This window comes from Hemicordylus capensis, chromosome 1, assembly GCF_027244095.1.
Source record: "Hemicordylus capensis ecotype Gifberg chromosome 1, rHemCap1.1.pri, whole genome shotgun sequence".
Lineage (NCBI taxonomy): Eukaryota > Metazoa > Chordata > Lepidosauria > Squamata > Cordylidae > Hemicordylus > Hemicordylus capensis.
In genome coordinates this window covers 182,453,511-182,464,217 of record NC_069657.1, presented here as the reverse complement: position 1 = coordinate 182,464,217, position 10,707 = coordinate 182,453,511, and the positions used below count along the sequence as shown (strand labels likewise).

The following is a 10,707-nucleotide window of genomic DNA, read 5'->3' as shown; positions in this document are numbered from 1 at the left end:
ACTTTGGAATGCTCTCCCGGTGGCTCCTCGGACTCCATCAGAGTTTTTAAAAAGCTTCTTAAATCTTGGCTTTTTATCCAGGCTTTTACATGACTGTTTCTATTGCTGCTTCTATGTGTTTTTATCCATTTATAGTTTTTATACATGTATTTTATAGTTTTTAAATTAGATTTGTTTTATATTTTTAGCTTAATTGTTTTTACTGTCATTTTATTGTATGTTTTTTAACTTTTGTAAACCGCCTTGGGGTTGTTTTTAATGAAAGGCAGTATATAAATTCAACAATAAATAAAAACAAATCTAAAAATAGCAACAACACAAAATCAAATCCTTTCAGCAAGCATATTCCAATTAAAATATAGTGCATCCAGCTAACTTAAATGGCACGATTGTTCATGCAAAATTTGGTAGCTGTAGAAAATTAGGAAGTATATTCAGAATTTATTCTAAAAAATAAAACAAAATATCTAAACATTCACCAAACATATTCTAGTGTAAAAATTGCATTCTGCTTATTTTAGTGGCAGGGTTAGGTATTGGAAATTTGGTATCTGTATGTCATTGGGAAGTATGACTTTATTTTGTATTAACAATGCTACAAACACTTCAAAATCCATAACAGATGGGGCTTTATTTAATGTATTATGTATTATTATACAGCATTTAAATAGACTGACATATATTAAAACCTCAATTCATGTACCTTTTTGAGAAATGTAATTGTTTTGAAAAAATCTATAAACATAAAACAAAACAGCAAGAAAGGCTATCTTTAATATCGTCTTACTAAAACTGGAAATATTACATATCCCCACATTTTACCAACGCACCAAGTTGTCATTTAAAAACAAACCAAGCCAATATGTATTGATTAAGGCTTTGATTTAGGCCTGCTTCTGGTGCCAACTCTCTGTTCAGAGGGGGGTGAAGTACTTAGTGTTTTCACCCAGCAAGTATCTGTCATAGAATAAGGATAAATGAACTCTCGCCTCACCCCGCTGCCACCACACACTCGCCTATGAAATCTGATGTAGAGGAGAAGGGTGATACATCTACGTTGCTTTAATGATGGCAGGTCATTTAGAGCTGTTAGTGTCATTGTATACATGCTGTCTTTCAGGTGCACCCAGTTCTGTGTAGGCTTAGGCTGCATTCCATCTGAAGGTGTTGTTTTTGGGAGCTGACATTGAACGAGAGTTGAACAGTCAACACTCGCAATCTTATAAAGCAGACATTTTTGTAATTAAATTCTAGCTGGTGGGTTACATGCACTGGGTGATTTCATAATGCTAGGTGGAACACAGTAGAATGCTCCACTAAAGCCCCATCTAGTTTGCTGCTAACAGCTAGCCTTGGGCACTTTAGTCTCTTATTTTGTACACCCCAGCTTTGGTGCAGAGGCAGCACAGTAACATTATTAGCTACTTCCATTGCAATATTCATATGCTGTAACTCTGTCCCTATTCATGTTTACTCTGAAGTAGGTACTATAGAAGCTCATGTACATTCCAACGCATGAAGCATGCACACTATAAAGGACTCAAGGGGTGTGACAGGAACCTGTGTGCAACTCCCCTGGTGTGCACACTGTTGTGCAGAGTCTTCAGAATCCATACTCCCTGTGCTCTAGAAGGGCTGTGCAAGACTGGATATGTGTTGTTGACGCTTTTTCGCTGGAGTGCAGCCAATTACATTACTTTCAGGTAGCTGTACAGAGGATTGCAACCTTGAAGATCAAGTACCTCTGAGATGGGACTAACACACAAAAGTGAGTTCCAGGGCTGGCACTGAAGATCAGTAGTGCAGCTGCTGAGGGCCCAGGGCCCCCACTGCTGATTTTTTTTTAGAACATTTGCTTTCATAGTCTGTGTGGTAGTGGTGGTGATACGACTTTCTCAGGCTCATGGAAAAGGGGACTCAGTGAAGGCAAGTTCCCCTGATATAAGTAGATTAGGAAAGCCGTGCTGGATCGGGTCCAAGGCCTATCAGGCAAGAGGTGAGGCCATGAGGGCATGCCCCCTCTTCTACGGTTACTCCCCTGCAACTGGTATTTAGCAGCATCTTGCCTCTGAGACTGGAGTTGGCCTATGGCCCTCAGACTAGTAGCCATTGATAGAGCTGTCCTCCATTAATTTATCTAAACCTGGAGTTAGTCCCGCTATCTATGGTTATTAGAGCTTCCTTGCTTGTGAATATTAACTCATCCCATAATTACTTGGAATTACTAGGTCTCTCTGAAAGCAATGGACTTATATATTTGCATAAATGTGGTTAGGCTTGAATAATGAGAAGGTTGAGTGAGGGTGGGGGGGACTACCTCTACTACTTTTGTCCGCCCTGATGAGTGTGCATATATGTTGTCAGGGACTTAAGGAGTAGCAAATCCCTGTTAAGTTATCTTGGGTAAACTCTGTTCTCTAAAGCACAGCATTGATGGGGTGTTTTACTAGACAAGTCACACACGCACACCCTCTGCCATCTTAAAGGTGAGTGGGTGGCATAAGACCCCACTTCATCAGATGTGTGGATCTGATGCATCTGTGGCACATGGAATTGAATAAACTGCCCCAAGCCATTCTTGGATAGGTGGTATATAAATGGAAGAAGTCAATGCATAGCTCGCAAAAGTCTTTGCCACAATAAATTTCTCCTGTCCGAGGAGGCCCAAAGCCTCTGCTTTTGTGACAGACTCTCAGCTCCTGTTTTGAGGAGGCCTCCTTGATTGGGCTAAAATGGGAGCGAGGGAGGGGGGTGCGCACCGGGCTTTGTGTCCCTCTAATTTCAGGGTTGCCTGAAACAGTCATTAAGATTACTCTTTTTTGTGCTCTGGACGATGCATCGGGGAAGAAGAGAAAGAGGCTCCGACGTGTATGTGGGGGTGGGGAGTGGCTCGTAAATCCAAGGCCTGCCCTAGATGAGAAGTGTCTCTGGCACCCTTCCACCAGTTCCTCAAACTTTCGAATACCTTCTAGTTCACTGCAGTTGTAGCCCCTTTCATGACGTCGACGCATGATCTGCATGCAGACAGGGCTGTGACAGGTGCAAAGAACCCGGGCCCCCAGCGCCCTCCTTATCTTCATGATCCCCCTCACTCTGATTGAAGGGCCACCGGGGAGAGGGGTGAGCAGGGCCGCCTCTTCCCTTGTTACACTCCTGCATGCAGACTTGCATCCCAGTCCTATAGGGCGCTAAGACTGCATGCGTAAGAAGCCCTTGCATTTTAAGCATAACTAAAAACCCCGGCGGGCTCTCTGGGTCGCTTGCCCTGCCTCAATCCTCCCTTGTTGGCTCTAGTGGTTCTTGGCCGTCCCGAGGGCGCCTAGCAAGCGAAAAGCAAATGTGACGCTGTCACTTTAAGGAGGATTCAGCGGCGCTGGCAGCCGGAGCCGACTCTCCATCCCCACGCGCAGGCAGCTGCTAGGAGTAGGCACGCAGCAGCAGCAGCGGCAGGAGCCGGAGCCAGAGGCAGAGCGGCTGCCGGCGTGCTCCCCGCTGCTCCCAGCATGTCCAAGCATCCTTCCTCGTACGGCAAGAACGGGCTGGCGGACCCCATCTTCCAGGTACCTTCTTCCTGCGCATTGATTGTCAGGCAGGCGGCCAGCTCGGAGCAGCGAGCCGAGCAGCAGAGCTGCTCCCAAGCCGCCTCGGGCGAGGGGCTGCTCCGGCACCAACGCCTCGCAGAGGCGGCCGCTTCTCCCACGGCTGCGGTGGGTGATGATGGGGGCTCGAACGAGTCCGACCCACCTTGGTGCTCTTGGGAAAGAGAGCCTGCGGGCGAGGGGATTCGCTCCTCGGGGGTGAGGTTGCCCTGATCTGGGGGGAGAGTTGCGGGGAGGCTGGCGGAGCAAGGAGTTGCTGCTGCGAGTTCTTCATTCCCCCATTTTTATTTTCGACGTCTCACAACCCCCCCCCTCCGCTTGTTCTCCCCTCTCGCTTCAGGGGAGCAGAGGCACGGCGACCCGCAGGAGCCGCTTGAAACGATCCGACGGCAGCACAACTTCCACCAGTTTCATCCTCCGGCAGGTGAGACGGGGCGGGGATCGAGGCGGGCAAGAAGCGCGAGCCCTTGTGGCGAGCGGGGGCCGGCGCTGGCTCTCGTGCGCAGCCACCAAAACTGTGTTCGCCAGGAAAAGAGGAAAGTGGGTGGCGGAGGCCAGAGGTCGTCTCTGAGGAGGCTTAAGATGCTTTCTTTCTCCACCTTTGGGATGAAGTCATGTTTCTCTGTTCTGACTGTTTATAAGCAGGTGCACCTTTGGGAGTCACTGGGTAACCTTTCTTTCAAAATTCTTCCGGTGAGAAACTGTGCAAAGTCGTTCAGTCAGCAGCAAGCAAGGGTATCCGGCGGCTTTTGTGCCAAGTGCACAGACCCTTCTGAAATGGGGAGGAAAATTCCGTTGCCCTTTGAATGGAATTGTGATGGCTGGAAGGAACCACAGCTTTAAAAGGCAGTGTTTGTGGGGGGTCAGGAGGATGCTGAAGCAAGCAACAGTGCATAAGAACCCTGCGTGCAGAACTGGAGTGGGGATCGCAGGCAGCCTGCATATGGTAGTTAACTTTGCCCATGCTAACTGGTCAAAGATGCACCTTTTTGACGTGGTGATTCTCTTTATTTGGGAGAGTAGCTGGTCCTCTCCACCCCCAGCACAGTACCTCCCGTGACTATTGTTGGTGTCTGTCATACGTTTCTTTTGATTGTCAACCCTTCAAGGACAGGGAGCCATCTTAATCAACCAACCAACCAACCAACTAACTCTATTTATTTATTTATTTATTTATTTATTTAATATTTCTCTATGCAAACTGCTTTGGAAACTTTTGTCGAAAAGCAGTATATGAATATTTGTTGTTGCTGCTGCATAGGACTGGAATGACACTTTCAGGGCCCACTAAAAAGGTGTGGAGAGGCAGCCACAGCAGATCATCAGGGGATATCCCCCTGAACACCCTGACTCTGCTGACCATTAATCTATGCTTCCAGCTCAGTGGCACACCAGTCACGGCTGCTGTTCCTTGTCCTCCTCCTATCCTGTTCCCTGGCTAGCTCACTACTCTCCTGCACAATTTCTTGTGCTCTTCCTTTTGACAAGCCAGGGAGTAGGAGGAAGGGAGGGGGGCAATTTTATTTATTTATTTGATTTATTTGATACTGCTCTTCCTAATCAGGGCAGTTTGCACTAAAATAAAAAAATACATAATGGTTAATATTTAAAAAACCAATTAAAAGCAGATTAAAATCACAATGAAAACTAGATAACATTAAAGCTAGATATCATTAAAAGCCAGGCTAACAAGATGGGTCTTTAAGGTTCTCCTGAATTAGTGGTGGCTCGCGAACTGCTGGATAAGGTAAGGGAGGGTGCATGCTGTTGAAGGTTAGTTGTGGAGGGGGGTAATAGTGCCTTGGGTATGGTGTGTGTGCGTGTGCTATGATCAGCTTTTGTTGAAGTCTGTGGGACTAACAGTAGATTCAAATGCTAACTTTGGGGGCTTCTGGCAATCTATGTAGAGACCCCCACCCCTTCCCTTGCAGGAACTTAATTTATTTATACCTGACAATTTACATGATGGGTTTTGCTATGAGCATACATTACTAGCTTGCCTGTCATGGGAAAATCAGTGCAACTCTTTGCAAACCATTTACTGCTTGGGTCAAGAGCTGTATGTTTACATGATGGGTTTTGCTATGAGCATACATTACTAGCTTGCCTGTCATGGGAAAATCAGTGCAACTCTTTGCAAACCATTTACTGCTTGGGTCAAGAGCTGTATGTTTGGTTTGTGCAGGGGGCGGGGGGAATCTGCATAGATTGAAAAAGAGTTTCAAAAAGTGGTTGTGGGAATTAATCCAAAACTCAGATTTTTAAGATGTCAGGAGTTTAGACTGGTTCTGAAATTTGTGATACACCAAAACAAGAGTACCTCTGAGAAAAATACAGAGTATGTTTACATGGACACTGGATAACTACAGGCAGGTTACATTTATCTGGAACTGGCAGGCAGGCAATCAGGACACAGGATGTAGTATCCTAGGAGCCTGAGCCTAGGCACTTCTCTCTTAAGAAATTAAGTGCTACGTATAACTGGCTTAAATCCAAAAACAGTGGTCCAGCTGGATTTATGGATAGAGCTGTATATCTACAAAATCAAAATGTTGTTTGGACTTGGTAGAGTTTAATCTTCTTTTTCTGATGGGGGAAAGTGGGGGAGGATGTCACTCTTCCTTGGACATATTTTATCAGAGGTATTTTTAAAATCCGTAGTAGACTCCACCTTGACCTGCTAACTCTTGGACTGGAAAAATTCCGATCTAAGTTTGCCAATAGGCTTGGAGAAATGAAGTAAGATGATTCAATTATGTCCTTTGGGCCAAATATTTATCTGAAGGAGTATTAGGTAAAAGAAGTTATGCTTTCTGTGTATTGCAGAAAGATAGAAATAAGATAGATGACAGGATACAAAGCTGGAGGGAAGCATGAATTAGAAATTAGTCTGGGAACAGGCTTAAAGAGGAAAGTTGTGCTATCTTTTTGCTTAAGCTGGAAGTGCCAGGGGTGTTTCTCCTGTTAACTCTTACTGGTTGGTAGCATCCTTTGCTTGCTGCCAGTCAGCCACTTTCGGCTATGCTTTTTAGCTGCTGTCTCTTTGGATTCTTATCTTGCATATAATGAGAAGATGGGTTAGATGTCCTGAGCCAATCTAGGTCATATCCTGTTGGCTCAGCCCTGTGCTACACATTTTATGTAGACTGTATGAAAGAAAACTCTTTGTTGAAGGTTTCTATTTTGTACATGCCTCAAAACACCTACAAGTTCTGTAGAAATCAGTGGGTATGTGTATGTAAGTATATCTGTGGTTTTTCCTTTTAATATATGTGAGAACCATACTCCCACCTCCTCCCTCCCACCCACCTTTTTTTGCATATACATATCAAGGGATGGTCTACATACCGGCATGGATCAAAAGAACAGTCATGAGTTATTTGAGTTCAATGGGAGAGTGGGACTTGAGTTTCTTGAAGAGTAGCTCCCCATTCCTCATAGCAAACCTCTCTTGAAACTGAGGAGAGCTTCAAAATTGGTTTGTGATATGGCATGTAAGGCTTGCTGTTGAAAGGAAAAAGTAAAGATTCTACTGGACATGTCTAACCTCTTTAATGTGCCTAAAGCAGCTCTTTAGGTATTCATCACAGAGCAGCAAAAAAAGATTATCATGGCTCTTCCACATGACAAGATTTGGGCCATGATTTTGTGTTCAGCCTAGGGTAAAAGGAAATTCAGGACTTTACAATACAGTTTTTGTACTTTTGATGGAATATGTTATACCGAGATCTTGTTACAAGTATATAACATTAATGTTCATCTGTATTTTTTATATTGCTTGGATCCAGCCGAAGCTAAACTTGTAAAATCGCTTGGATTTTCCATGGGAGAGTTAAGCACATGCGTAGGTTTGTCCTAATCACAGCAGTCAGACTGAAAAGTGCATAACTTTGCCTGGATTGGGGCTGTTATGTTCATTATATTTAAATGGTAAACAATGTGCGATAATATCACACACAATTGATATGATTATATATGATTTACGTGATATTTACATATTTGTCTCTGTATCTTATTCCTTCTTTTCTCTTCTTAAATAAGCCACTGTGTTGTGTATGAGAAGTGTGGACATCTTTTTTTAAAAAAATTGTTTATGTAGAGCTTGATAACAGTAAGATTTTGGAATTAGCACAGCATTCTTTGCAATGATATTTCCCCCCTGAGAAATAACTGCTTTTGAGGCTATCAATTATGCCTAGTGTGAAAGCCAAGTGTAACGAATCTGTTGGGTTTAAACAGCAATATAATTTTTTCCCTGATTTATTTTTTCCAAACTTATCCTAAACTTACAAAAAGAAACCTCCTGTAAATTGTTGTTGCAACTTAATTCACAACTTAAGTTGGGTGTGTGGGTGGGTGGGTCTCACTCCCACTCACCCACCATAGATTATTTATTTTGTTGGAACTAATCCTTGTATATTTGCAATTTGGCCTATAGTTTTTCATGTAGTTTTTGAATTCCAAAGGACTCTAATCTAAAGTCCTCTTGAGATCATGCAGGAATTTAATTGAAAGTTTGAGATTGTTCTGGTAGGGAAAAAATTGTTCCTCAAGCAGTTATTTGGAGGACAGTCATCAGTGTTGATGTCCACATTCATATCCCGAATGCTGATATATCCGTGGTGTAGGCTGACTCTAAGAACTATTGTCCAAAGAACTGTGAGTGGAACAATAGGCTGCATGTCTACCATCATTGCTCACCCTTCTAAGCTCAAGCTGTTAACTGAATTTGATTTCTGGCTCCCACTCCAGGTCCTTATTTGAATGCAAAAATGCCTGAGCTGCCTGAATGAGGAACTGAAGTTTACACACTTTTGCACCTCAGAAATAAACTCTGGACGTACACCATGTCATACACCTTAATAACTAGAAGTGGATGGCATTGACCACCTGGTCGTGTGGTAGCAGGCATGAATTGTCCCCTTTGCTAAGCAGGGTCTGCCCTGGTTTGCTTTTGAATGGGAGACTATTTGTGTGAGCACTGTAAGAGATTCCCCTTGGGGGTTGGGCCATTCTGGGAAGAACACCTGGATGCTTGCATACAGAAGGTTCCAAGTTCCGTCCCTAGCATCTCCAAGATAGGGCTGAGAGCACTCAGTCAGGCTGAAAGAGAGCCCTGCCTGCAACTTTGGAGAAGCCTCTACCAGTCTACAATACTGAGCTAGATGCAGTAGACAATACTGAGCTAGATGCAGGGGTGTAGCTATAATTGAGCAGTTGGGTTCAAAGAACCTGAGCTCCTCAGGGCCTCCCAATTCCACCCCTCCCTATTTCCTTCCTTATCTCCCTTACTCCAAGGGGCCACCTTGGAGTGGGTGAACACAGACCCCCCCTCTCCCCTAGTTATGCCCCTGGCTAGATGGACCAATGGTTGACTTGGTATAAGGCAGCTTCCTATGTGGTAGTGAAAGGATAAGGAAGTTTGCCAGATGATTAGTGTGTGAATAAGATGTTAGGTAGTGTGGTGTTTCTCCATTATGTGTGCATGCTCAGCCCACTTGCTACACACATGGTGTGTCGTCCCCCCCCCCCGCAACATCTATGTACAGAATTTTTAACCATAAGTGCATAGCATTGCATAGCACAAGTGCATAGCACTTGTTGGTTTGGAGCAATTGTGTTGTAACGAAGATATCTTATGAGTGGTTTAGAGAGAAAAATACTTATATTCACATACTCTTATAATTCTTCCTTTGGTTTTATTTAGTTATTTTCCCCTCATTCTTTAGTATATTCATGTTTATACTGTATCTCTCTACTTTGGATATTTTCATTTACATGATGCCTGGATAGTAAAATGTTCAGTTATTGTTGAAAACAATTTGGAAAGTGAGCACTTGTGAGAGTTGTGCTATTTCCATTTTAGTGCCCTCATTTATTGTGTGGTTGTGTGTGTACACACACAACCATTTTTATTTAGTGGCCAATTTGGGTGAGCAAAGTAAAGTAGGGGCTGATCTTTGGACACTATTTTGGATATGTGTAACCATAAGTGAAATAACTTATGAATGTACTGATCTTAGGTAGATGATTGTGCTGGTCAATGAATTGCCATCCATTGAATGAATCAAGTTACACATACCAGTTTTGAGGATTGACAGCAACTATAAAACAACTAAATGCCATCACCAAAAAATAGAAGTGTAATTGCTTGTGTGTCCCTTTAACCTATGGGTCTCATCTTCTTATAGGTTAAAGTACGAACAAGCAGTTGAAAGTATCCTTTTGTGATGGCATTTGGTTGTTTTATAGTCACTGTCAATCCTCAGAACAGCATGACAGCAATGCCAAGCTGAGCTATTCTAGTTTTTATTGGTGCTGAGAGAGATCATTGTCATGCAAAAGGGAAAGAGAAGACTGTGAAACTTAATATTGCCTTCTGTCAAAGGCATTGGAATGGTTGCATAAAAAATTAATAAAATGAATCCAGTTTCAACCCATATTAAGAGGAGTGTGCCAGTACAGCAGGATCTACAGAGAGCCTTCGGGAAATGTGGTTGCTAGTACTTCAGGTGATAGTGTGTGGTTTTTATTTATTTTTTCCTGGGTAATAAAAAGCAGGGGATATTTTTATTGTACCAAGAAGACTTCAAGTTCAGTTAAATTTCAGATCTTGGCTGTAGAACAAATAATGTATTTTCTTCACTGGCACACTATAGAGCACGTTGCTCAAGCCTCCTGAATGAGAAGAACCATTTTAGGTGATGTTGATCAAAACTCACAAAATTGATAGCTGAATTGAAGAGAAGCCCCTTGTTTTTATGGAGTTCCCCATACCTAATTTTATTTGGGGATAATTGCACATGTAGAAGTTAGTGGAGATCTCAGTCGGTTCAAGTACACAACAGGCTGTTTCAGACTATCATCAAAGCCACAGTTTAGGACAGGGGTTTCCAATCTTGTAGGGACTGGGTGGTTGGCTAAAGGCCATTGTGGCTGGGAATGATGGGAGTTGTAGTCCAGCAACTCTGGGGACCCAAGGTTAGGAACCCCTGATTTAGACAGTCATGAAGGAGTTGGTCTTGCAGCAGGCTCTCGCACTCCACCTTTCCTCTCTTTTGTCTTTGCATACCAGAAGAGGAGAGTGAAAGCTTTTGCTTGAGAAGAA

At 43.4% G+C, this 10,707-nt stretch overlaps 1 protein-coding gene across 1 annotated transcript in view; it reads left to right on the top strand.

Moving 5' to 3' along the window:
• Positions 1-3,404: 3,404 nt before the first annotated feature.
• Positions 3,405-10,707, top strand: part of CACNB4 (calcium voltage-gated channel auxiliary subunit beta 4) — a 237,505-nt gene continuing 230,202 nt past the window's right edge. Inside the window, exons 1-2 of the mRNA XM_053282304.1 lie at positions 3,405-3,560; positions 3,940-4,023. Coding sequence (XP_053138279.1) covers positions 3,504-3,560; positions 3,940-4,023 — 141 coding nt within the window. The 5' untranslated portion in view covers positions 3,405-3,503. The remainder of the gene's footprint in view (positions 3,561-3,939; positions 4,024-10,707) is intronic.